At 45.0% G+C, this 27,988-nt stretch overlaps 1 protein-coding gene across 2 annotated transcripts; it reads left to right on the top strand.

Moving 5' to 3' along the window:
- The first annotated feature begins 375 nt into the window (after positions 1–375).
- Sp110 (SP110 nuclear body protein) lies at positions 376–27,598 on the top strand. 2 transcript variants are annotated; one of them, XM_028876192.2, is made up of 14 exons: positions 376–536; positions 3,051–3,198; positions 5,209–5,377; positions 10,832–11,098; positions 11,595–11,678; positions 12,646–12,723; positions 12,832–12,912; positions 14,047–14,124; positions 15,360–15,428; positions 20,428–20,577; positions 21,162–21,242; positions 25,174–25,272; positions 25,736–25,878; positions 26,922–27,598. In XM_028876192.2, the coding sequence occupies exons 2-14, from the start codon at positions 3,052–3,054 to the stop codon at positions 26,979–26,981; spliced, it is 1,506 nt and encodes a 501-aa protein (XP_028732025.1). In that variant the 5' UTR covers positions 376–536; position 3,051; the 3' UTR covers positions 26,982–27,598. The 2 variants fall into 2 exon arrangements, with proteins under 2 accessions (XP_028732025.1, XP_028732026.1); XM_028876193.2 differs by lacking the exon at positions 11,595–11,678.
- The last annotated feature ends 390 nt before the right edge of the window (positions 27,599–27,988 follow it).

Genomic DNA, 27,988 nt, shown 5'->3' with positions numbered 1-27,988 from the left:
TATCCAGACAAATTCTAGGCATTTCAAGCATGTCAGCTCTGGTTGGTGGTGTTGTTGTTATTTTGAGAATTCTGGCAAATTTATTCAGCATAACCTTCACCAGAATCCAGTTTGCGAACTTTTCAGTCCTCCAAAAAGATTAAAACGAAGCCGCTAGGGAGATAGAGACGGGTTGAAGAGACGGTGGAAACCCCCTTCTCTTGTTCTCCAGTGCCTCCCCCGCCTGTCACTCCACTCCAGAAGGATCTGGATTCCCGAGCAGCGCCCCTGCAACCCAAACTACTATCCGTGCTGGAGAGCCTGATAGGCTCCTGTGGTAGGTGGGGAGGGTGGGGTAAGAAGTGGCTCTGCCGGGCTTCCTGCTCTGTGTGCTGAGATCACTTTCGATTTTTGTTTTCTGGAAACCTGACGCAGCGCGGCCAGGGCAGCAGGACTTCCCGACTGGACCCGGAAGGCGTCTCCCGGCAGGGTCCAGGATCTCCTTCAGTGATCCCTGGCCGCGTTAGGGAACCTGGGAGTGACAGCCCGGCATCCAGGTGCGGTCTGCTCTTGGTCGGGGCAGCGCTAGACTCTTTATTCTTGGGGATCAGCTTTTCTCTGCTGGACCTTAGGGTCCCCGGGCTCTCTCTTTGCAAAGTATTGTTTTCCAGAGACTCGGAGAGGGTGCCTAGGACCCACTAGGAGGTGGATAAGATGGGGAGGGAGGACATGCGGGAGAAGCTAAAACAGGGTTCCTTTTCTGAAAGTTAAAGGCTGTTGGGGATCGTGTCCTGTGCTTGCGCCAGAGGTTGGGCCCTGCATGTGCCCAGAGTGGGCAGTGCCTTCAGCATCTACCAGGCATTTGCCCAATTTTGAAGCTAGTGGGAAAGAAAAAGTAAGGAGGCTCCTTACTTCTCTGTAGCATGTCATTAACTTTTTCTTTTCTTTCTTTCTTTCTTTCTTTCTTTCTTTCTTTCTTTCTTTCTTTCTTTCTTTCTTTCTTTCTTTCTTTCTTTCTTTCTTTCTTTCTCTCTCTCTCTCTCTCTCTCTCTCTCTCTCTCTCTCTCTTCCTTTCTTCCTTCCTTCCTTCCTTTCTTTTCTTTTCTTTGTAAATTCATGGTCATTTCCTTGAAATACATTCCTGTGCATGAAAATTCAAAGGGATTAATATTTTAGAGCTCAAGACACTGATTTCCAAGTGAGGCATGGAACACTTGAGCTGATTTACATTTCTACCATTATTAGGGATTGTGGCTACTGTTTTCTCTCTAGGTCACTTTGATATGTCAAGTTTTTCCCACTTTTCTGGCTACTCCCACTTAACACATTTTAATGCACTTATTGTATATGTGGCTTATTTTATTGATTGCTCATGTTTGAGCTTTGTCTTTCCTACTAGGTGTTTCCATTTTCCTAATATATTTGTAAGACCCCTTAACATAATAAAAACCCAAATGCAGGTATCTGTGAGATAGAGTATCTTTTTTTTTTTCTCCCTGTTTTTATTTCAAGACAGTTTCACTGTGTAGCTCTGGTTGGCCTGAAATTTACTATGTAGACCGGGCTGGCCTCAAACTCACAGAGATTATGAACCATTTTGTCAGGCTTGAGATACAGTATCTTGCACAGTGAGGAATGAAATATTAGGGTCAGACAGGCCCTACTGTGCCATTGGCTTCCTTGGGCTTGGTTACTTAACCCCTCTGGGGCCTGGTTTTCATCCTTTGGAAACTGGCAGATGATGGAGAATGCTGTAACTGTCTTAGTCTGAATGTTGCTATATATTAAGTCATCCTAAACAGAGCACAGCGTATGTGTCCGTTCTGGCCTCCCCCTCCCTCCCCACCATGAGTTTAGTCAATAACTTTCCTTACCACCTCTCCTCAACTGCAGGACTTCCTCAGGACTGAAGGCTGTGGATGGCACTTCATTCTGCTCTTCTTCTTCTTCTTCTTCTTCTTCTTCTTCTTCTTCTTCTTCTTCTTCTTCTTCTTCTTCTTCTTCTTCCTCTTCTTCTTCTTCCTCCTCCTCCTTCCTCCTCTTCCTCTTCCTCCTCTTCTTCCTCTTCCTCCTCTTCCCCTCCTCCTTTTCTTTCCCCTTCTTTCCTCAAAAAGTTTTCCTGCCAAGTTTAAGGAATTTGGAAATTAGTAGAAAGGAACAGGACTGTTTAATTTGCCACTGGGATTAGATTCCTGGAAATAACACTAATCACAGTTTAATATTCTATTTAACAAAAGATGAAAGGGGGATCTTTGTTTGCTTTGTATTTAAAATAATCTTTAGTGTCAGCAGGGGATGTAGCTCTGTGACAAGGCACTTACCAAAGACACATAGGGGCTCAGCCCCCAGTACTGCCAAACAACAAGAACACCCCTTAGGTGACTGCACCGTTTACCAGGGCTTCCATTTTTACAACACTTTGCCAACAACTGTCACCTGGAAGTTTTCATCCTGTTTTAACTGGTCAGTTATTTTCTCATAATCTTGAAGTGGTCGATTTTTATGAACATCCTATAGGTATGGAAGAATGCACAGGTCTGTCCTGAGGAATGAAATGGTTCATTAAGTCCAAACACTTTGCCCAATCCTATTTTCCACATCCTTCCTGACTTTATTTTGTGTTGCCTGTTTGTGTAAAAATGTGTGATTTTTGAGCGTCTAAACATTACCAGGTTTCTAGCTCCCCGCACTGGGTGGCCCCTTTTCCTGTGAGCATTGGCACTAGCTGGGCTCCAGCTGCAGTGCAGGTGGTCTGTTCTGATCCTGCTCAGTGTCATACATTCATTCCACTGTAAACCACCAACCAGAAAGTCAGGGTTTGACACCCACTCTGCCCCTCTCAGTCTCTGCGGTTGCTCAGGATGGCGGTGTGCTACTGTCCGTCCCTCTCGGTCTCTGGTTGCTGGGCACTGCCTTTGTTTCCACAGATCTTTAAGGCAGACTTTGCTCTTTAGACTGCTAAGGGGTGCTTGAGGACTAGGATGTCTACCTTCAAGTACCCATTTCAGCAAGAGCAACTCCCCATGCTCCTGATAGCCTTTGCCTGTCTCCTTAGCCTGCTCTTTCCTTAGGATGTTCACTGTGACCAAGGCCTTGGAAAAGGCTCTTCTCCAGCACTTCGAATACAAGAAGCTGGACATCGCCTACGCCATCAACAAGCCGTTCCCTTTCTTCGAAGCCCTCCGAGACAACTCCGTCATCACAGACAGAATATACAAGGTGAGGCCTGGGGAGCCTCCACAAGGCAGTCCAGACCCCACTAAGCATGCACCACTAGTGGAATCTAAGACCACAACCCACCAGCACTTCTAGAACATGGAAGGCCCAACTTGATCGTGATTGCAGGAGGGGATGGTGGGAGAAAAGGTGTCATGGAACTGAATTAATGACAGGTATGTTGTCAATGCTACCATAGCAAAGGACCACAAACCAGAAGTTTCGTCTCTTGTGGTTCTGGAGGCCAGAAGGCCCCAATCGAGCTGTTGACAGGTAGACTTGTTCTAGAAGCTCAGAGATGGACCCCTCTTGCCTCTGCTTAGCTTCTGTGGCAGCTCTGGAGTTCTTAGACTCACGCTTTACTGCAGTCTCTTTGCATCTCTGCTTCGTCTTCTCTCTTGTGTCTTTTCCTCTTCCTTCCTCTGATGAGGATCCTGTGTTTAGGGACTACTCTAATCCAGGGGAGGCTTAGCATCCTCAGTTACAGCTGCAAAGACCCTTTTCCAAATAAGTTCACACTCACAAACTCCAAATGATGTATCTTGTTAGGCATAAAGATGCTGCTCAACCCCCCACATCCTGATATATTCGAACATGTGGCTCCCAGGTCATTCTTAAAAAAAAAAATCACATGTTTTTGTGGTGTGCATATGTGAATATGAGTGTGTGTTGTGCATATGTGCCATGGCGTGTATGTGGAGGCCTGAGGATAACTTGTGGGGGCTGGTTCTTTCTGCCATGTGGGTCTCAGGGATTGAACTCAGGTTACCAGGCTTGGCAGCAAGCACCCTTACCTGATGCTTCATCTTGCAGGCTCCCCAATTCACTCTGATGTAAGCAGGCACTGGAGGGTATGGCTATGCGTACAAGCTTAGTGGGGTTTTGTTTTGTTTTATAATTTTGGTGTTTTTAAGTAGTTTTGAATTTCAGGTTCAGGAAAGTTACAGCAGTCTTTCCCAAGTCTGATGCACAGCTCCAGCTCCCTCATCAGATCACAGCCCACATTGTGTTGCTCAGGAGGGTACCCACTCAGGAAGATGTAGTACCCTCCTTATGGCAAGCTGTGCTCTCCTTGATGACACTGTTCTCAGTTGCAATTGGCTATTTACTGACTTTCTTTTCACGGCTGGATAAAGGGCATCTTTTCCATCTGGGTAGGGCTTCTACCTAGGCAGAGCTCCACCTGGGCAGCACCCCCAACCTGGACAGCACCCCACCTGGGCAGTGTCCCACTGGGCAGTGTCCCCACTGGGCAGTGTCCCCACTGGGCAGCATCCTCACATGTCCCGTCACCATGTCCATCTGGTGGTGAGCATCCAGGGACTAGCTCCCTCAGCCTAGCAGACACTCACGGGAAGAATTTTGCAATCAATCTTCTCCTCCTATGTCTTCCATTTTGAGGATTTAACTCTACATTTTATATTAAATTTCCTCTTAAATTAAAAAAGATTTCTTAAATTTTGTTGTTTTGTTTTGAGATAGGGTTTCTCTGTGTAGCCCTGGCTGTCCTGGAACTCCTTTGTAGGCCAAGCTGGCCTCAAATAGAAAACATTAGAGATCTGACTGCCTGTCTCCTAGGATTAAAGGCATGTGTCACCAAGCCTGGCTGCTGCTGCTGCTGCTGCTGCTGCTTCTTCTTCTTCTTCTTCTTCTTCTTCTTCTTCTTCTTCTTCTTCTTCTTCTTCTCCTCCTCCTCTCCTCTCCTCCTCCTCCTCCTCCTTCTTCTTCTTCTTCTTCAATTACACTAATTTAACTGTTTGGGGGTAGAGGTGGACACGTGCATGGTGTGCAGGTGGAGGTCAAAGGGCAGCTCATGGAATCTGTTCTCTCCTTCCACCCTTTGTATCCTGAGGATCGAACTTGTGTCATCAGGCTTGATGATCAACACCTTCACCCAACTAGCCATCCTCAGCAGTCCAAAAGTACCTTTCTTACAGTATAGAAAACCACAAATATAGAGCTGTCAGCTCAATGAAGAATCATTCAAACTAACCCTTGCTCCACCCTTTGAAGGAATCTCTGGAGGCCTGTCAAAATCTGGTCCCTCTACCCAAAGTGGTACACAATGTCCTCACCAGTCTGGAACGGACTTTCTGCCCATCGATGCTGGTGACACTGTTCAGCCCGGTCAACCTACATGAATACCCCAGACTGTCGGCAATTTCCAGAAGCTTCAAAAACGGTAATGTGGTTTCTCCAATACTTTTTACATGTGCAGTGTGCTACACTAAAAGCCTGGGTTTGTTTCCAGTGTAGAATTATGTATTCCAATGCCTGCTTTTCCTATGTAAAGGTAAACCACACTTGATCACAAAAGCAGTTGGAGGGGTAGCCCTTGCTGACCTTCACCTCAGTTTCCCCAAGGTAAATTTCAGTAGGACACAGATGTTTTTGTTGTAGCTATTCAATGAATTTTAGTTCAGGTTCAACTTTGTTTGTTTGTTTGTGACAAGGTCTCATGATGTAGCCCAGGCTGGCCTAAAATATAATCCTTCTGCCTCAGCCTTCTTTCCAAGTGCTGGTATTACAGATGTGAACTGCCACACCAATCTTGAAAATACAGAGCACTGGACCATCTCTAGGGAACAGCTAAGGTAACAGGAATGTCAGGGACCAGATGTGGAAGAAAGACAGGGCGCTCTAGAGAGGGAGAGAGATGAAATGGATTCAGTGTGCAGCTCTTTGTGACAGTGTGGTTGTTCCACACAATTAGTATGATCATTGCATGTGTCCTTAAAACAACCCATGGCATCATTGTTAGCTGCCTTTGACAGACAAAGAAAGGAAAGTCTGGAGATAACTCCCACAGTCTTCTGTTTTAGAAGTAGGACTGGGAGCTCCTATATGGATTTCCCAATACAGAGCCCAAGATAGTAAACACTGTCTCAACAAAGCCAGCAGGAAAATGGCTGGTAAGGCTGGAGGAGATGGGGGAGACAGAGACCGACAGGGAAAGAGAGGGTAGGAGAAAGAATGGAGTATGAGGTACAGTGGAACAGGAAGAGCCGTTTGTCAGATTCCTCTCTCTGCCGCACAATGCCCGAGGTAATTAACTTATACTGAGAAAAAGGTTTTAGAGGCTCTAGCCTGTCATACAGTTTAAGCCTGTAGCAAGGCAGTGTGTCACAGCAAGAATGTGTGACAAAGTAAAACTGCTCACTGTGTGTTCTGAAAATGAAGCAAGCCTTGGACTCCATGATCCCGTTCAAGGGATGCCACCAATGACCTATAGCTCCTCTTAGCCCCATCTCTTCAAGTAATCACTGTTATGAACTGTAACATAAATATCTGATATGCAGGATATCTGATATGGAATCCCTTGTGAAAGGGTCGTTTGACCCCCAAAGGGGTTGAGAATCGCTTCTGTGGTGGCACCCCGCAATACAGGCCCTTAACACCTAAGTTTTGAGGGGACCTTTGACATCAAAACTTTAGCAACTAGATAATAAAGGAACGGAAAGAGGGGCAGTAACAGGGCTGGCGAGAGGAAGGGAGAGGAAGAGGATCATCAGGCAATCTTCTGAGACTGGAGAAGACATCCCAGGAGACAGGCCATTATCTGAGAATAGGACAGAAGAAACACAGTCACTCTGCAGTGTAACATAGTCATCGGTGGGGTCACTGTCGATGACACTTCACCATGAAAGGCTCCTCCCCAGGGGAGAGATGATTCCTTAAGCTAAGAGAGCAGCAGAGGGAAGCCTTCACCTCGAAGCCAGAGCAGCTGCCCAGGCATCTGTCCCTGGCCAGACCAGGAGAACACAGACTTCCAGTATACACTGAGCTCATCTAAGACCTGGCTGGGCTCAAGGATCTCCCAGCCTGTGCAGCTCTGTAGTTTTTTGGTATCTGTGATGTTTTCTGTTCGTGGATCAAGGCATCTTTACTTCTGAAATAATTGATGAAGAACAATCTTAACAGCAACCAACCCCAATATATTAAAGAGAACGATACGTGCAAAGCCAACAGCCTGGTGTTGGGATGCGGAGGAAGATCACAGGGCAGTCACGCTGATGTAGGCAGATTGTAGGGTGCACTAGAACTCACAGGAGTGAGCAGAAACCAGATATCAAGGTCTCAATACACTCTGCTAAGGAAACTTGTTTTCATTTGCTCCACGGAGATATGATTATTTATTAAAATAGGGACCTTTGTTAAAATTACACACAATTGACTAAGTTCTATAAAACCAAAATTATAGGAAATTAAATGCCTGGTTACAAAATATCCAATTTTATGTGTCAAACCCCACCTTTGTTTAACTTTTTTCTATTTATTTATTTATTTATTTATTTATTTATTTATTTTTGCTGTCATTTTTCAAAAGATTTTCCATGCATTTGATCATATTCTCTCCTATCCCTCAATTCCTCTTGATCCTCTCTCACTACCCCCCACTATTTTGTAGTCTTTCTCTTAAAAAACTTCAGCCCAGCTGGGTGGTGGTGGTGCATGCCTTTAATCCTGGCACTTGGGAGGCAGAGGCAGGTGGATCTCTGAGTTTGAGGCCAGCCTGGGCTACAGAGGGAGTTCCAGGACAGCCAGAGCTGTTACACAGAGAAAACCCTGTCTTGGGGGTGGGGGACACCTCAAATCCAAACCCAAATCAAAATAAACAAACAGACAAAAATACATGTAGACACAAATAAAACTGAAAAGAAGAAAAGAAAAATAAAAAAACTGGAATGCATTTTGTGTTGGCCAACTCTTCCTGAGCATGGATGGGTCCTGCCCTTGAGTGTGATTATATACCCAGTGTCATTCCTTTGAAGAAAACTGATTTCCCCCTTTTTATCAAGTATTAATTGCAGATACCTTCTTTGTTAGGAGTGAAACTTTGTGCCCAGTTGGCCCCTCTCAGTGCTCGGGTTTCTGTCTGGTTTGAACTTGGTCTCAGGCATGCTGACACAGTCTCTGAAAGTTCATTACGCACCAGTCCTTATCTATGTTGAAAATGCTGTTTCCACCACCTCTGGGTCTTACAATCTTCTACCTCCTCTTTAGCATAGATCCCTGAGCCTTGAGGGGAGGATGTTACAGACATCCCACTTAGGGCTGAGTACTCCAAAGTCTCCTGTACTGGCTGGTTTGGTGTGCCAACTTGATAAAAGCTAGAGTTATCAGAGGAAGGAGCTTCAGCTGAGGAAATGCCTCCATGAGATCCAGGTGTAAGGCATTTTCTCATTTAGTGATCAATAGGGGAGGGCCCAGCCTATGGTGAGTGGTGCCATCTCTGGGCTATTACTGCTGAGTTCTATAAGAAAGCAGGTAGAACAAGCCAGGGGAAAGCAAGCCAATAAGCAGCTCCCCATCCACGGTGTCTGCATCAGCTTCTGCCTCCAGGTTCCTGCCCCGTTTGAGTTCCTGTCCTGACTTCCTTCAGTGATGAACAGCAATGCTGAAGTGTAAGCCAAATAAACCCTTTCCTCCCCAACTAGCTTTTTGGTCATGGCGTTTCGTCGCAGCAATAGAAATCCTAAGACATCTCCCACTCTCTGAATGTTGTCCAGTCATGGATCTCTGTGTTAATCTCCATCTACTGCAAGGAGAAGCTTCTCTGATGAGGGTTCAGATCTATGAGTGTATTGGGGTTCTCCAGAGGAACAGAAATGATAGAATAAATCTATGTATAGAAAGAGGGTTTATAGCCAGGCAGTGGTGGCACACACCTTTAATCCCAGCACTCAGGAGGCAGAGGCAGGCGGATCTTTGTGAGTTCGAGGCCAGCCTGGTTTACAGAGTGAGATCCAGGAAAGGCACAAAGCTACACAGAAAAACCCTGTCTCGAAAAACCAAAAAAAGAAAAAAAAAAAAAGAAAGAAAGAAAGAAAAAAAGAAAGAAAGGAAGGAAGGAAGGAAGAGAGAGAGAGAGAGAGAGAGAAAGAAAGAAAGAAAGAAAGAAAGAAAGAAAGAAAGAAAGAAAGAAAGAAAGAAAGAAAGAAAGAGGGTTAATTAGTATGGCTTACAGACTATGGTCCAGCTAGTCCAACAATGGTTGTCTACCAATGGAATGTCCAAGAACCCAGTAGTTGTTTAGTCCAGGAGGCTGGATATCTCAGCTGGCCTTCAGTGTGCACTGGAATCCCATGGAAGTAGTCTCCTGTGCCAGTGAAGGAATGGACTTGCCAGCAAGAGCAAGCAGGCAAAAAGATCAAGTGTCCTTCTGCCATGTTCTTTCCATAGGCTGACAACAGAAGGTGTGGCCCAGATTGAAGGTGGATCTTCCTACCTCAAAAGATCTAGATTTAAGGTGGGGCTTCCCACTTCAAATGATTTAATTAAGAAATATCACTCACAGGTGTACCCAGCCACTTGGGTGGTTAATTTCAGACGTAGTCAAGTTAGCGACCAAGAATGGGCATCACAATGAGTACAGCAAAACATTATTAGTAGTCATTCTGTTGCCATGGACATTTAGAAAATTAATTGCAGGGGGTTTTACCTGAGGGCCCACGACCCATCCAGTCTTAGATTGTGAGCATGTGTGGAGTGCAGGTTCCATCGCGTAAAACCGTCCTTACAGCCAGGCAAAAGGTTGGCCACTCCCATAACACTTGTGCCACCATTGTGCCAGTGAATATATCAAATAAGCAGGTCACTATTGTCGCTCACAGCATGGGTGAGAGTGATGATAATTTTTCACCTCTGGTCGTGTGCATAGAACCTTCTCCAGCTCTGTGAATGCTAATCAGTAGGGGGGAAGCTTCCAGTTGAGCACCAGCTTTGTTTCTCCGTGTTAGATGACATAAGCATTTGGTGCATTCAACAACAGAGTCTCACCGGCGGGTTATGGAGAGTAACCAATAGCATCAGCATTAGCCTGTATTGTTTGGGGACAGGGGAACCTCTGGTATTCCTTTGGCCAATGACTCAAAAAGATGTAACACACTCCTGGTATTAGGTGTTTTTGTAAATGGAGGTTTCTCTTCCACCCGCCAGTTCCCAAATAACCACTCAGAGGCTCAATATTACTTATAAATGTTTGGTTGATATCTCAGGCTTGTTACTAGCTAACTCTTACACTTAAATTAACCCATATTTCTATTTATGCTTTACCACATGACTCATGACTTGTTACCTCATTTTTACATGTCCTGCTTGCTCAGCGGCTCCCTGGTGTCTCTCTTGACTTCACCCTCCTTCTTCCCATCATTCTCTCTGTGTCAGGCTGTCTCATCTGATCTCTTCTTTCCTTGCTATAAGCCAATCAGTTTTTTATTAGTCAACAAGAGTAATATATATTCATAGTATACAAAAAGATTGTTCCACAGCAGTTTTATTTGGTAGCATATAGTACCTTATCAGGGCATTGTCTCCCCCATTATATGATAACTCCATTTAAATTCCACTTACATATGTATATATTTTAGGGAGCTTCTACAGTAGACGGTTTCTATATGGTTAACCAATTTTTTGGTGATATATCGGGAACTAAATAGCACTGAGCGTCCAAATGAAATAAAAGTCAAAAGCAGCCACAAATGGATACTTGTGGTGATGAACCTGTTCTGTGCACCTGGGGAAAATCAGTAACTCTGCCTCCTGTACTGTGGGAAAAGATGCAGTAGGCAATTCTATTTTCCAGATAATTTCAGAATCTCCAGGGTCATAATGTGTGCTCCTTTGCTAATTCCAGTTGTTACTGCCTATGGAGGGAATAAGAGACCTGCACAGACTGTACTCAAAGCCTCAACTAACCCAGCAGAAGGGCGCTCCTTCCAGACTCTGCAGCCACTGCCCCCACCCCAACCATCTTCACCAAGTCATCTGTCCTCGGCACCAAGAGTCTGTGAGCCCCAAGCATCCTCACAGCAAATCATTGAGATCCTGGATGAGCAGTCCAGCCCTTCTCACCCAGCTGTGCCTCCCCCTGGCTTCATTCAGAAAGGAAAGACCACTCCAGGCAAGAAACAGATCCTCTCCTACAACTTGTAACCTTACCTAGGATGCTTGCTTCTTGTCACTTAGGACCCCCAATTGCTGCCTTTTGGTCATCTGTTCATTTCTATGCCCTCACCTACCTGCATATAACCCTTTCTAAGAAAATCACAAGCATTACCAGTGGCCAGGTCCCAGAACACCTTCTTCCTATACCTGGACCCCCCACCCTCCACCCTTGGCCTTGGTACTTCACCTCCCTGAGCCTTCAGTTCTCAATCTTCCTAATGCTGTGACCCTTTAATACAGTTCCTCATGTTGTGGTGATGCCCAACTATAAAATTATTTTCATTGCTACTTCATATCAGTAATTTTGCTACTGTAGTGAATTGTAATTTTTTTTGGAGATGGAGGTTTGTCAAAGGGATCACAATCCACAGGTTGAGAACTGCTACTTTAGGCCGTTCATTGTCCTCCCTTATAGCCAGTCCTGTAATCCATGGCTTTCCTTCCTCCTTCAGCTGCCAGTAACAACATAGCAGCTACAACTGATAAAGAAGAAGACTTGGAAAGGATGCCCAGCGTTTCCCCTGACACTGTGCAGAGTAACACTGACTGGGCTGTGGGGGGAGACTATGTGCATGCCAAGTGGGAGGCTATGGTTGGAACCTCAGAAGAAAGAGATGGGCATGAGACTAAATGGGGAGAGAAGCAGAGAGGGCTTTCCACAGACTCACACTGCAAAGGAAACCTTCAAAAATGCTGTTGTACATCTGGGTGTTTAGCTTAGTGGCGGGTCACTCCCCTGGTCAATGCAAGGCTCCTGGGTTCAATCCATAGTATATAGAACCCCGCTTCCTGTCCACATAGCTTGTTATACACTTGTAGTGATGATTCTTCACTGACTACAGAAACCTTTGAGTGTCAGCCCTATTAATTTTTTTTCATAGTATGTTAAGAGTAGAACCCAGGGCTTTTTGCATGCTGGACAAACACTGACCTATACCCCCAACCCTCCTTATTTATTCCTAGATTGATTAGATTCCAAGACATATGTATGTTATTAAAATTATTAGAAAATATTATAAAACATTAAAGGTCTTGCTGGACCTAATTTAGCTTCCAGACTTAACGCCGCTTGCCTTCCCCAAACCATCACATAATAATGTTTAGTTACATTAACTCCAGCAGGATGTATTTCTGTCACTGCCAAAGACACGTTGTTATGGACTCCCTGCTCTCCAGACCGAGAAGAAAGGAGTCCTGTTTGGCCTCAGTGGCATTTCCTCCACTCCTCTGATACATGCCAGTCAAGTTGTTTAACATAATCAGAAAGCTAAAGACAATAGAAAGTCCCATCTTTCACTTTTTCAGAAAAAAAAAAAAGAATACTGTTATTAATGAGCTGCTAATTACGAGTGAGCGACTGTTTGCTGCTCCTTCTCTATCCTACTTTACCCAGGTCACTTGTGCCCCTTGCTGGTTCGTTAGAATCATGTTTGTTCTCTTTACCACTCCGGTCCCTACTTGGTCATCCTGAAAGCCTCAATTCTTTTTCTTCCCTCTGCTCAGTATCCTCCAGGGATCCTCAGAGAAATGATAAAGACGACTCCCCAGAGATGCCCCACAGTCCCTCAGGCCCCGTGCCAGGTAACCTGCCTTTGGCCTTGGTGTACATCCTTTTCTGGACATTTACACCATCCATTCTCCTCCCTGACAGCCAGGCCTGGTAACCCAAGATCTTCCTTCCTCCTCCAGTGATCAAAGACAGCTTAACCCCCGAGACTAAGGAAGAAGACTCAGGAGGACAGCCTCCGGGTTCCCCTGGCACTGTGCAAGGTAACACTGGTAAAGGATGACTTAACCCTTAGGAGTCTTGATTGGGATAGTTAAAAATTACACTGCTTGGGTGCCTAGGGAATCAGGAGACCTGAGCTCTTGAAGGGAGGGAGAGTTGTGAGGTGGGCAAGGAGGCAGGACTGGAAAGGTAGACTTGTAGGAACCAATCACAAAGGTCAGAAAGTCCCCTCAGACCTGCTAGACTCTAAAATGCATAAGGTATTGGCAAACAGAGAAGATTCCTCAGCCACAAGCGACTGTGGTGGACTCCAGGAGAAAAGAGGACATGGCAGGGCTGGACTGTGTGATCTTGCCACTGTGATGAAGTCACTGCAATAAGTAAGGCTCAAAATGGTCCCAACAAAGTGCAAGATAGACAAACAGAAACCCTGTGTGTCCCCATCGGTAGGGATACAATTGGTGTGGCTAGCCTTGATGTCACCCTGACTGTGGGAACAGTCCCTCAGGGCTAGTCAGTTCTACATCACATGGGGTACTAAGAATGTGTGTTATTAAAATGATATGAAAGAAAGAAATTACTTCAAAAGTCTGTAGACAGTTTGTGACATGCCTCAGCTACCTGACCCTAAAGAAGCCAGAATTGAACACAAAATTCATACATAGTGATGTGTAAATGACAGACAGCCTTAAGGAGGTGGACCTTTATCTGTTATAATTTCAAGTCCCTTTTTTTTTTTCTTATTCCATCAAAGCTAGCAGAATTTCAAAATATATTTGCTGTTAGTAGATGCATAAGTAACAGCAGCAAGGTGGTCAGGGCTGGAGCAGTGGCTCAGTGGCTAAGATCATGGGCTGCTCTTCCAGAGGATCTGAGTTTAATTCCCAGCACCTACAGAGTAGCTCATAACCATCTGTAACTCCAGGCCCAAGAGATCCGATGCCTTTTTCTGGCCTTTGCTGGCACCAGGCATGTGTACACAGACACACATGCAAGCAAAGCACCCATACTCAAAGAATTTTTAAAATAATAACAAGGTCAGATGAGGGCAGAACCCTGTGGGCCGGCAGATCCCTTCGTTCACTCCTACCGTTTAAGTTCTCCTAACGGCTGCCCTTAGCATGTTCTCTTCAGTCCATTCTGGGCTCTGAGATGGGTTCTGTTTCTTTTGCTAGTGGTAAAAGATGATTCTCCAGCACCAAATGACCAGGAAATGCCCCAGAAAGCACCCAGCACACCTGCAAACAAGAAAGGTATGGACATCTTTTCCTTCAAGATGCTTTCTGTTCCTCCAGCTGCTGCATCCTAGCACCCACGATGCAACGGTCTCTGCAACTGCAGTGTTTCTACAACCTCTTTTCATTCCACCTTTCTCAAAGGCCTTATGAAAATCACAGGTAGCAAGCAGGCACTTAGACATGTTGAGCTAAGCATCCCTCAGAATCACCAGACTCCTATCCCACAACTGCTTAGCATGTCTGTTCCACTAACCTCTTTAACTACAATTAATGTCCCAAGAGGACACTGCTTCCTGGTAAGTCATGTTCAGGCAACTTCTGCCATCCTTCACTTACACCTCATGGTGGCAAGCAGGTTGGATGTCCACCTGCTACCTACTTCCTAGGTTGCTCTTTGCTCTCCCAGCTTCTTTTTTGAGGTGTCACCCTTCAATTAAAACATGTGTTGTTAGCAAGATGGGTCATTGCCTAGAGGTGCCTGTCACCAAGCCTAATGATCTGAATTTGATCCATGAAACCCATAAGGTGGAAAGACAGAACCAACTCATTCAAGTTGTCTCCTGACTTCCACATGTGTACCATGGCACATGTGCACAACCCCCCAATAAATGTAATAATAATAATAATTAATAATAATAATAATAATAATAATAATAATAATAGTAAACATTGTGACCTCTCTGACACTGTCATCATTGGTTTCCCCATTGCTTCCTGGAAGCCTAATTTTCTCCCATCTCAGATCCTGCCACGGTGTTGGATGCCTTCAAGGCATCATGGGTAGCAGGCAACCTACCCAGTACTCCAGCTGCTCAAGTCTTTATCTCCTCACATCTGGTTTTTTTTCCTTCATAAATTCTTGGTTTCTCATGCCCAAAAGCCATCCATAGGCCCTATCATTATTCAAGCCTAGCTTAATTTCCCAATAGCTAATTTAAGAATTCTCATTTTAACACTTGTCCTTGAAGTTTGCTGCTTCTAGTTCAACTTCTGATAGCTCCTTCCCAGTTGATCCTTTAAGAGGCTAGGGGTGAGCTTGGATAGGTGTCTCAGGGTTAAGACACAAACACACCCACACATATACACATGTATACACACACATGCACACATACACATAAATACACATACACATGCACATGCACATGCATGCACACACAATCAACAAAAAATATAATTTAATTTTTTTAAATAAAAAAGATTGACATATCTATATTTATGTCTGTAAAAGACTTTGTATTCTTTCTTCTTAGCAAAGAAAAGGAAAAGATGCATCTGGTCAGCTCCCAAAAGAAGATGTCCAAAGAAAAGAGTCCAACAAGGTAAGATGAGGAGGCAAGGGGAGGCTGGAGGAGGCTCCTGAGAGGTTGTAGATCTGGTGGAGTTTTGCTCTGAACTTCAAGAGAAGGCATGCAGGAGCTCTGGGCAGTGCAGTGATCTGGTTTTAAATTTCACCAGACCAGTTTTGCCACTGAGTAACTGAACATGCTGTTCTGATGGCAGGTTACAGTCCAAGGTGAAGGATGGAGAGTGACAGCTTTCCTCTTTGTATTCACGAAGAAAACAACCATCCTTCCAAACTAAAGTGAGAGTCAACAACTTGGTCCTAGCCATGAGTGGCAGTGTCTTAGGGTTTCTACTGCTATGAAGAGACATCATGACCACAGCAACTCTTATAAAGGAAAACATTTAATTGGGTGGCTTTCAGAGATTTAGTCAATTATCATCATGGCAGGACATGGTGGTATGCAGGCAGACATGATGCTGGAGAAGGAGCTGAGAGTCCTACATCTTGATTTGTAGGCAGCAGGAAGTGAACTGAGACACTAGGCATGGCTTGAGCATGTTTGAGACCGCAAAGCCCGCCCCCACAGTGACACACCTCCTCCAACAAGGCCACACCTCCTAATAGTGCCACTCCCTTTGGGGGCCATTTTCTTTCAATCCACCACAGGCAGTTAGTTCATGGGACAAGCCTCAGAGGAGCTCTGGAAAGGTGCCCTGTGCCAGTGGGCTGTGGCTTCCAAAGTCATAGCAATGTAAAGTGCTGTGTCCTCCCTCTCCAGTGAAACCCACGGTCTGCCGGCCCTGACATGGCAGAGCCTCTGGGCCTCAGCACACCCTCCAGGGACACTCCGGAGCTGCCTTCATGGCAGGCACTATGTCTGTCTCTTCCGTGTTTCTGTCCGCTTTACCCGCAAGAGGTGCCTGGAGGCCGTTGGATGTTGTCTGTTCTGCACATGGAAGGCCCTCCCTCCCCAGCTGAACAATTCCAGGGCTTTGCCATTTGGCTCTGATGGGACCACCTTGTGGATCAGGAGTCTTAGAAACAGAAACCAGAAAGCCACTTCTCCCTCAATCCTCCCATATTTGTCTCATTAATTCTTATAAGAGCTCCCTGGGGTGAGAACATATGGGGATTTGGAGAGAAAAAGCATGGTGCACATAAAAAAATCAATAAAAGAAATTTGAGGTGTGGTAACCTACAAAAGCTTCCTAGTGAGATCTGAGCTGGCTTTACACAGCACACCTGAATTAGGGGATGGCATGATCACCAGGTGTCTGGGATGGTCTGTACTTGGCTGTGCTGGGGGGGAGTCTTTTGCTCTACCCCTTGGCATTCCTTTAAAAACCTTTTAGTAGAGATGGAAGAGTATGGTGGGTTTTGACCCAGGCCTTCCTGAGGCTATCCTGTGTTTCTAACTGTCTCTCTCCTCTATATTTCTGTCTACATATTTCTCACTTCTCCCTCCTCAAGAGTACTCTGGGGGAAAAGAGGGAGCAGGTCTCCCTCAAATGGCACCAGAAACAGGGACCAGGGACCTGGCAAAAGGAGGGTTTGAGGGCCCCATGGGAAGTTAGGGCATGTCCAGCTATGGAAACCAGGCAGGGTAATCTATTTTGGGGAGTGAAGGGGGCTGAAAGATGCCCTAAGTGAGGCTGCAGCATAGATTTCTCTCTATCTAGGTTTCTTTCTTTCTCTTTCTCTTAACATTTTATCTATGAAAAATAAGGAAAGTAGAGTGTAGAATATAGTGCAGGAAAAAACTTAGAAAAGTAGAATGTAAGCTTAAAGTAAAACTTAGAATAAGATAAGCAAGAGGATGGAGGAACTATGTCCTTAATTTTCTAACTATGGGGCTATGAACACAAACTAGGAAAAAAAATCACAGAAGAAACGGGGAGAAAAAGATTCCTGTGGGAAGCTTTTGGTCCCAAGCAGCATGGAAAGAATTTTCCCTGGGGCAAATGCAGATGAAATAAAACTTTTCACTCTGCTGGCGCTGCCACTGTATGGAAACACTGCACCATCAGAATTGGTTTCTGTTTGGCCATGAAGCCAAAGTATAGAGAACAGAAGTTTTGGGGAAATTTTGGTGGTCTTTCTCTCTCAAAAATGGAAAGCTTTCTTGGGAAAAACTTAATCTCTCTCTAAAAAACTAAAAGCCTTTCAGAACTTTCTTTCTCAGATTTTTTTTTCTCTTTCTGTAAGGGCAAAAGTTTAACTCATCTGGCAGTAACATCTATCAGTATGGGAGACTCACCTGCAATGGCTCTAGATAAAATAATTAATAAATAAATAAATAAATAAATAAATAAATAAATAAATAAATAAACCAACTCTTGGAATATGGCAGATCCTCTCTGCTAGCCACTAAAAACAGCAGCCAAAGTTCCCTGTGGTTAGAGCCTAGTGAGAAAGTGCAGGCCGAAGCTGAAGCAATAGGGGAGGGGCTACTGGCAAGGAGAAAGCAGGGAGGGTTTTAAAAATCCTCCCTGCAATGAGGGAGGCAGGACTTGAGTCCCAAAAAATCTCTCTGAAAAAAACCTCTCTTCTATTGGTGAAAAAAATCTTTCTGAAAAAGCTTTGTTTCAATTGCTCTTGTTTTCTTTCACTGACCCAGTGAGGGTTTTTGCTTCTGGCAATAAGCGCTGTCTTAATGCAGACAGACACAACCCACTCGAGGACAGGGTCAGGTGAAAGGCCTGATTATGGAAGTACACCTGTCCTAATGTGAGCTTAGGGAAGACAAAAACCTCCCTTGATAAAAAAGCAGAAACTTGATTTCAGTATGAACACAAACCACAGAAGTCATGTAACCAGAAATGGAAGTGGCGTATTCAAAAGGCAGTCTGGGAAACATAGTCCATAAGGTCATTTGTAACAGCAGGATGATATAGAGAAATGTAGCTTTTTAGATAAAAGTGGTGGTACTGCCTGGGAAAACTGTTTGTTTGTTTGTTTACAGCTGAAAGTGAAGTTTCTTTTCAAAGGGATGTTAGAAAGCTTAATCTTACCTTCTGAGAACTAAGAACAGGTGAACAACCTGCCTCTAAGGAGATTATTAAAGTGCTAATACTCTTTATCAACAAGCCATTTTGAAACCCTTTAGAAAACAAGGAAAAACAGCCCTTACACTGGGAGATTGCTTCAGGGCTTAAGATTCAAGAGAAAAACATTAATATCATTTAAAAAAATGCTCATGGTAAACTTAAAAAGCAGCTTTAAAAAATTAAGAAGGAAGAAATTGTCTGAGAGTTTGTTGAATGTCAGCTCCAGTGAAAAGCTGAAAAGAAATGAAGCTTGGAGCCACACTGCTTTTGACTAGCAGCAAATCAATGTAAGCTTCTTTAAGACAGTGCCTAATAGCTGGAGTAATTCAAGGAGTAAATACAAGGAGTAATTTCACCATCATCCTGAGGCAAGGCTTTTCAGTAGAGCAAAAACGAAAGTTCTGCTGTAACAGAAATGTTTGTCTGAATTGTAGCACAAGGGAGCTGCAATGAGTTGGGTAAAGGGACAGCCCCTAGTTAGAAACTGTCTGTCACTAGGTGCATCTCTGCCGGTTCCAGAACAGCTGAGAGAGCTCGGTGAGAAAGGTAACTTTGGGAGAGTTACAACAACAGAATTCACTAAATCCCAGAGTTGAGAGAGTCATTGATGAATTAGGCTTATTTCTAACTGTCAGGAGAACTTTCAGAATGATATCAAAATTGACTATAAACTCTGAACTTAACTATAAACTCTGAACTTTAGAAATGATTTGCGTACTTCTTGTCTTATTAATAGTTTAGCTAAGAAATCTCTTCTAAATGTTAAGAAATCTCTTTTAGATGCTTGCTAGTGTAAGTTAGTTCTAGATTTCTGTATAGTTCCACAGAGTTTCTTCTTAAATATAATCTTGGTAAATAGTTCTTCTAAGAGATATGTGTTAATAGTTTCCTTATGAATATAAGTTTATAAGATGGTTATATAGTTTGTTCTTGAATATAATTATAAATAAGTAAGCTTGTAAAGAGTTGTAAATATGTCTAGTGATGTAGGTTTGTAAGAAGTGTAAATACATATAGTAACTAGTCATGATAGTTCTAAGTATGTAACATTTATACTAAAATTATGTTGATGTTAATGAACCAGAGTTTGGTAAAAGCTAAGGAAATCTTTAAGATTGATGTAATTTATCTGATGTGGTTTGCATCAAGAGTTTATTGATTTAAAAAGGGCTTGGCACAGATAAGGCTGATATAGACATCTTAAGACCCATTCCAAGAAAGATATGCCATCTCTATCATCCTCTACTCCTGTACTGGGGGGTGTGGCAGCAATGGAGATCACTGTGGAGGTTGTAGGCTCAATAGCAAATAGGCCAGAGCTGAGTTAAGCTCAATACACCCTCATACCAGAGAAAGAGAGTCAAGGATGGGCAACTTTCTCTTCTTGCCAGCTTCCCAACTTAAGCCAGAGGGCACTTGATGGGAAGTGTACCTCCAAAATGGGTAAGGGTTGTCTGGATGAAGGGGATGACCTAAGACAGACCTCACTCTATCTGATGGGGTCTGGGGGGTTATTTTAAAAACTTAAGATGAGGGATCTGTAGTAGCCCACAAAAGCTTCCTAGTGAGATCTGAGCTGGCTTTACACAGCACACCTGAATTAGGGGATTGCTTGACCATGTGCATGGTTACCAGGTGTCTTGGATGGTCTGCACTTGGCTGTGCTGGGGGAAGGTCTTTTGTTCCACCCCTTGGCATTTCTTTAAAAGCCCTTTAGTAGAGACAGAAAGGGATGATAGGTTTTGACCCAGGCCTTCCTGAGGCTATCCTGTGTTTCTAACTGTCTCTCTCCTCTATACTTCTATCTACATATTTCTCACTTCTCCCTCCTCAAGAGTACCCTGGGAGAAAATGAAGGAGCTGGTCTCCCTCAGTGAGGCACAGGAGTACAGAGATCTGGAAAGGAGGGTGGGATTGGGAGGGAAATCTGTGAAAGAAGTTAAAAGTTTACTGGGGACCTCCATTCATGAGTCTCTCTTGGCCTAGGGGTGGCCTCACCTGGACATGGAGTCCAAAAGCAGCCCAGAGTGGTGGGTCAGAGGACTCAGAGGAAGGATGACTCAACCAGGAACTTGGAGATGGTGACCAGGGCTCAGAAGGCAAGGACTAAACGTGCTCGGACATTCAGATCACAGGGTAAGGCTGAGGGTGGGGACCTGTCATTGGAAAGGCTCAGTATTAGAAGAGAGTTCAGAGAATGAGGATGGGGTGTGAGAGGGGCAAAGAAAGGCAATGATCTACTTCTTTTGGGGGGCAGGGGGAGGGGTATGAAGACAAGGGTTTTGGTTTTTATGTAGCTCTGGCTAGCCTAGAACTCACTATGTAGACCAGCCTGGCTTCAAACTCAGAGAGATACACTTGCCTCCGCCTACCAAATACAGGGATTAAAGGTGTGTGCTACCATACCTCCCATCTTCCATCTCCAATGAATGTCCTGCTCATGTAAGATTTTATAATGTCACAGACATTTGGAAAGTATTTAACTATATAGTGAGCCAGCAACACGAACACATACATATTCTTCTTGGAACAACTGTGGCATTTTGAGATGTGAAAAGAGTATTTTATATTTACTTCCCACTTTCCCACTCATGGGGGAGGAGGTGACCTATTGGCTGATGTCCTCAGTTCTAAAGACCCTTCCAGGGTCAGGAGACTTCCTTGTGGAACTCCCACATGCAAGGAAGGCTTGCTCCCTTTCTCTCTTCCTCTTTTTCCAGAGATCAGCAATGGGGCTCCAAAAACAAATGGAAGAAAGAGGCCTCAGAAGACGCCCAGCAAACCACCAGGAACCACACAAGGTAAAGATTGGGCACTGTGGGTCTCAGAATGCAGCTAGCAGGAGCCCAGTCAGAGCTGTGCTCTCTGAAGCTGGCTTTCACTGCCCTAAGGAGTCCTTTAGGCACTTATTTCCTCTCTACAACCTTCCCATGATAGCTTATGATCACCTATGTATGATTATGCATAGTGTGTGTGTGTGTGTGTGTGTGTGTGTGTGTGAGAGAGAGAGAGAGAGAGAGAGAGAGAGAGAGAGAGAGAGAGAGAGAGAGAACCTTTCCCCCCCTCCTGAAAGAACCAATTTTTATTACCCCACTGGGGGCATTATCACACTGCTGAGAATCTGTGTTTGAAAATATTGCTTACCCTGAAATGAAAATGCTGAAAAAAATGAAAACACTGAAAATGCGCAGCTGGGAGTCATGGTTGTTCCTAGAAATCCAGTCTCTAAAGAGATGACTCAGAGGTTAAGAGCACTGGCTGCTCTTCCAGAGGACCCGGGTTTGGTTCCCAGCATCCACATAGTGGCTCACAACCATCTTTAACAACTCCAATTCTAGGGGATCCGATGGCCTCTTCTGGCCTCCAGGAGCACCAGGCATGATCATGGCATGCAGCTCTACATGCAGGCAAAACACTATACACAGGGAACAAGAAATACTTAAAAAACACTGCGCATGGACAACCTGCACCATTGTGAAAGGCCTCGTGTGCCGAAGTGTGCGTGTGGAGGTTGGAGAACGACTTTTGTGGACCCAGTTCTCTTCTTGGACCTTTATTTGGGCTCCTAGATCAAACTCAGATTGCCAGGCCCCAGCACACATCTCTGGTGCACAAAAACCCTGCTGCTTGCCATCTATCTAAAAGATGATCACCTACAGACCTCTGGGTTCTTCTGCCCCTCCTCCACACTTCACATTCTCTCTCCTCCCTTTCCCCACCCTCTGCTTGACTTGTATTTATTTTTTTAATTCTTTTACTCAGAACCCAGGTTGTTCAAATCACAGGCGATTCTCTTTCATGTTGGCAGTGCACGGGCTCTCCCAGCTCCCAGTAGCAGCCTGCACCTCACTGCTTTGTAAATTCCAGTTCTTCTGGTTAGTTTTCCTTAGTCAGCACTATAACCGTCCTTTCCTAAAATAAGGCTGTGGATTAGCCACTTCCTCCCTCGTTCCCTAGAGTCTCCCCTCTACCTCCTCCCAAAACAAAGTCAGGCTTCCTGCCTCCTCTCTGCTCCACACTCATAGAAATTACCTTAAATAAATATCGCCTCCTTATCTGTCCCTTGGCAGGGTTATAGGTCTCTCGGATGACCTGCCCTCAAGAAACCCTGTAGCTTTCCCTCATGGCTCTTCCGAAGTTGTGGCGGGTTGTCTGCGTACCTCCTGTTTACTGTGAGTGGCACGTCGGGTCAGAATGGATCAGCCTTGCCTTCTGCTCCTCTGTGCCTGTTTATACTTAAATCAGAACACAAAGGCGGCCACAACATTAGGAATGCCCATTTCTCGGTCTATGCTGCCCTCTGCTGGAATACCCTTGTACTGAGCATACCGTAGATTATCTCTCCTGGCCTGGACCAGATAAGTATGGACACTGACAAAGAACTTGCCCTTCATGTTGTCATGATTGGACTCAATTAAAAGTTAAAAGACCCAAATGAGCTAAAATCCACCTAGATGCTTCTGAATGCTTTGTTCTTTACAATCAAGTCAACAACCCTCAATGCCTCTTAATCTTTTTTATGAAACACTTGAGGAAGCAGAAACCCAGAGCCATGCTGACCATTGTCCCTCAGCTTAGCTTCCACCCTGGACTGCAACTTCTGAGTTGGCCTGGGTGCGTGTGCTGTTAGGAGCGCTACTGAGCCGTTTGGGCTTTTTAAAAATAATACTTTCATTTATTCTTTTAAATGTCATACCTGTATAAATGTGCTTTGATCATGCCCACCTCCTATCGCCTCCTACGGCTTTCCCCACTTCCAGCCCCAGCACATCTCCCTCCCATCTTCATATCGAACTGAGTCCAGTTACTGTGGGGCCACATCCACACAGTAGCCACGTGCACCCCATCAACTGCCGGCTGCTCCTGCGGAGGCATGCTGGACGACACAGCAAGAACTCTGGCACATCTGTGTCCCAGGGCCACTCCTCACACACTGTCACCAATACACAGTCTTCTTACCTCTGAGCCCCGGCCTGGTCTTTTAAATGGGCTATCCTTGCCTTCACCTGCTGAGGATGAAGGATGCAACTCTTGCAGTTCATGATCTGCCTGTGACTTCTGCGACCACCCTACCTCCCACCCCTCGCCCGCAGCCAGGCCCTTGGTCCACAGATCACAAAGTGTGCAAATCTTCCCTGGGCATTTCATCTTCTGGGGTGTAGCCATTACCTTGTGTTTCTCCCTGAGTTCTGGGAGTGCCCCAGAGCTGGTCTTGGGGTCACTAATTAGATTTTCCCCCATTCCACTGCTCCCTTCCCTATCAGGCTCCCTCCACAGATGCTCTTTACTTCAGGAAATTGGTTTTATCTTTAATTGCTTACTTGCAGACTCCTGGTTGCTTGATCACACTAATGAGGGTCTAAACCAGCTGCTGCAGCTCCCTCAGAATGGGGCTGGCTGATGCCGAGGAGCCCCACACAGGTCTTCCCTCAGCTTCCATCAAAAAGGCCTTTTGCTGAAATGGGCAAGCAAGGCTAAGCCAAACCCAGCACCACTGAGAATTCACCAGAAAACTGCCCTTAGCGGGAGGGTGCATGGCCTTAGAAGTCCTCGGAACTCAGGCTCATTATGTTGGAGGTACAAGGGGGACCTGTGACCCGTGAAAGAGGATGGTGCTTGTGGCCTGACCTGCATGTTAGCTTGCTGCTCACAGCACCTCCAAACCCCCACTGCCCCTTCATCTGTTGCAAGCATATTCAGGACATCTGTCTCCTTTAGAGCTATACTTACCACAGGGAATTAGCAAAGATGTTTCCATGGAGACAGAGAACCATGGAAGCTCCCCACACTGTGCTAATCTGCCCACCCCCCAGAGTTTATAATAGTAATTCAGGGTTACCTGTAACTCTGCTTCTCACTCAAATCAGGACCTGACAGCTGCAAATCTCCCACTCAAACACCATTGCAACTTTAGTGGTCCTTCTAGGAAACTGCAGAGCCAAGATTCTGCCTCTGACCAGGTCTGCCTCTGGCTCCAGATTCTCATCTACGATACCGTATTTGAGAGATGCCTGGAGACAGATCGTGGGGCAGGTTACTCCACACCCTTATCCACATGCTAGCCTGGATGCCAGCCTGGCTTCTCCTAAGCTGAACATCCGTTGGGGCTCTTTGGGATAATCCATGCCCTCAGTTCCCAGAGACCCCTCCTCCCACAGTGTGACTCTCCAGGTTCCATCTTTCCAAAGCAATTAATGGTTATTAGCATCTTCACATCAACTCTATTCTTTCCTTTTCCCAGTAATGGGAAAAGGAAATATACATTTTTCTTTTACTCTTTTAGAGGAGAGAGAGGGGGACAGAGAGAGAGAGTTGGGCCCAATGTTGTTATCTTACTGTTAACTTCTAACTCAACACAGAGGTTCACAGCGCTTTCCTCTGTCCCCAAGAGACAGCCCTACATGAACTCTCCTCCAGTGAGGATGGCTGGGGAAGGAAGCAGGAACTATCAACAGCTATTTTAAACTCTTTCGCAATTGGTTCTCTTGAGTCTAAACCTGAGAACTCTGTTCTGAAGTTCTGAGCTGCTAGATCTCTCCAGGTGCAATTTGCAAATTCATCCAGAATCATCCAGAGGTTTTTTCGTGGGTTTTTTTTTTTTTTTCTTCAGTTTGCAAAGGAAAAAGCAGGGACCCTATGAAGTGTAAAGTGATAGCAGGTGATGACGATGGACATTATCTCTCAGTGCTGACCACCTCACTTACCCAAGTCTGTTTGTTTTCACACTTCCAGGAAAGCCCAAGGATGACACTGAAGATTTTCTCTCTCCTACACTTCCGGTGACCTGTGGTAAGGCCAAAGGGATTTTGTTCAAGGAGAAAATGAAACAAGGTGAGTGTCGGCTCTTCTGATGCTCTGGTCCCTGGAGGATGGTGGGCTGGATGGGAAGAGAGTGCCCTGTGTGCAACTCATCAGGAAACAGACCCTGCTGGCCAGGTTGCAGGTGAAAAACAAAACCAAAAAGGCTTCCCAGGAAGGAGTTTCCAGACTTTTCCATAGGTGTATCTGGAAACCACATGAGTCATCTCTGGGCCCAGTGATGTGGACATCTGTGTCCTTGCTACAAATAGAGTCACAGAAAATGCAGATTCTGCCCCACCCCCTCAATGTCCTGTAGGATTTGTGGTTCCCTGAATCTGAGAGAGGAACCCAGATCTCCTTACCTCTGCTCCCACCCCTAAGAAATCCCATTGACCTAGGAAGGGGGAGAGTCATAATGGAGAGGCCCAAAGGTTTGTGGTAGATTCACAGAGGATCCAGGTGGGTCCTGTAACGGCCTGTCTTTTTCTTACAGGAGCCTCAGAAAAATGCATTCAGAATGAGGCAGGGGATTGGTTCACTCCAAAGGAGTTTTTAATTGAAGGAGAGAGGGCCAAGTCAAAAGACTGGAAGAAGACTATACGGTGCAAGGCAAAGACATTAAGATTCCTAGAGAAGGTATTATAATGACCAAGGGTGGTGGATTCAACTCCTGGAAGAATGAGTGGAATTTTAGTAGCAAAAATGTGCACAGATTCCCATTGTGACTCAACAGCATGACTTACAAAGAGCTGGACGTTCAACAGAAAAAGTTGTTAAGTGACAAAGTTACAAACTCAGATGCACGTGGTGAAGGCCTTAAGCACAAGCAAAATGGGCTGAGGATTTTAACGCAGGCCAACATTTTTGTGATTTAAGAACTTTGGCCTAATGGGTTTGGGTAGGTAGGTAGGTTGGAAGGAAATTAGCTGCAGGCAAAGATTTCCCTGTGTCCGCAGTCTGCTAAGCATCTACAGAAGGCCCAGTTCATGTGGACCCTGTGAGACATCTTCAGCCACCTCAGCTGTGGCAGTCTCTCCCATTGCCGTGGTGGCACCCTCTTTCTAACCTGTAACAATTGCAGAAGGCATGTTGTCGAGATTCCTGGACAGAGCCTCCCAACAGCACTCAAACCATTATCACAGGGGGGCCAGAGAACAGTGGGTAAGGGGGGCCAGAGAACAGTGGGTAAAGGTGCGTTCTGTTCAAGCCGTAAAACCCGAGTTCGATCCCCAGAACCCAAGTAAATGTGGAAGGACAGAACTGAATGCACAAAGTTGTCCTCTGACCTCCACGTGAGCACTGTGGCACATGCCCACCCCTATAATAATAAGTAAAGCTTTTTCTTTCTAAATAAACTTTAAACATTAACAGGGATAAATGTGTAAGGATTTTACCTGGAGGGGAAGAATGGAAAGAGAGAGTGGGAGAGGACTGAGAAAGGAGAGGATAGGTCTTGGGTTTAAGTAAAAGGGAAAATTATTTTATCACTAAAGGAATTAAAGAGAGGAAGCAGCTAGGCCCCAACCCTTAGGGGAAGAAGTTCATTTCTGTCCCCACACTGTGGGTTTCATACATAATCTGACGTCTAGATACAGGTATTTCAAAAAAGGGGGGAACATCGATACCCACAAAAGAGCAGCTTCCATAATAGGCTCACCTGTCAACCTCTTCTCTTTCAGGAAGGACTTTTGCTCTGCACCTCCAACAGTAACTTCAAGAAAAGGGTGACTAGCAGATAAACTCCTGATACATGCTCAGCTTCTGTGTCACAGGCGCTCGGTGTCTGACCTTTGCCTGAGTGTCACAGGCTCTAAAACCCTTTCTGTTTGGGCAAAAAAACTCATCATTGCTGGTCCAGCAGTGGGGTACAGGCTCACGATGCCTTTGTTCACAGCTGATTTGCAATGGGAAAGTACATGAATCTTGGAAATTAAAGACAAAGCTGTTGGTGTCTGTGTGCCTTAGAAAATGATCTTGATATTAGAATGAGTACAAACTAAAGATGCTAGAAAGAGAAAGCTTTAAAAGCAAATCCAATACCAAGTGTTGCTGGATGCCACATGCTTATTGCTTTTAGCACGGATGTCAAGTGCAGTCATCCAAAGGAGCTTTGTCTGCTGTATCCTCCTCCCACTCCAGGGCAAATAGCAATCACCTGTCAGCTGCACTAACCTGTCTCCAGATTAGAGTTCTCCACCCATGAGACCTTCCAGATGAGAATTTCCAACAGAGGCAATGCTGTGTCTTCTTTGCCCAAGAGACTGGCCTGATCTTTCAGTTTAAAGCAAAGATCCCCCAGTGTCATTTATAATATAAACCATCCTTTTTCATGCTGATTAAAAGACATTGGAATTAAGGATGCTTAGTGTGTGGTTGCTACCAAATTCCACTGATACTGTGAAATATATTGATACAAGTACTGGGTAAACTTTTAAACCACATACATATAAAATTCTGTAGGCATTGCTTTGGTCTTAATATTCCCTACCAAGACCTGTGTTGAAATTTAATCTCTCTCATGAGTTAGTAAGAGAGATGCTTAATCCACTATGGCTATGTTTCTCAACCTGTGGGGTGTGACCCCTTTGAAGGTTGAACGACCCTTTCTCAGGGTCACCTAAAGCCATCAGAAATATCAGACACTTACATTACAATTCATAACAGTAAGCAAAATTACAGTTATGAAGTAGCAACAAAAATAATTTATGGTTAGGGGTCACCACAACATCAGGAACTGTATTACAGG

This window comes from Peromyscus leucopus, chromosome 13 (assembly GCF_004664715.2).
Source record: "Peromyscus leucopus breed LL Stock chromosome 13, UCI_PerLeu_2.1, whole genome shotgun sequence".
NCBI classification, from domain to species: domain Eukaryota; kingdom Metazoa; phylum Chordata; class Mammalia; order Rodentia; family Cricetidae; genus Peromyscus; species Peromyscus leucopus.
The sequence above is the reverse complement of the archived record's forward strand: the minus strand, read 5'-3'. Positions and strand labels throughout refer to the sequence as shown.

Coding starts and splice junctions, on each gene's coding strand:
- Sp110 (XM_028876192.2), top strand. CDS start 3,052: ATGTTCACTGTGACCAAGGCCTTGGAAAAGGCTCTTCTCCAGCACTTC. Junction 11,679..12,645: donor TTCCCCTGACACTGTGCAGA/GTAACACTGACT, acceptor CCCTCTGCTCAG/TATCCTCCAGGGATCCTCAG. Junction 14,125..15,359: donor CACACCTGCAAACAAGAAAG/GTATGGACATCT, acceptor CTTTCTTCTTAG/CAAAGAAAAGGAAAAGATGC.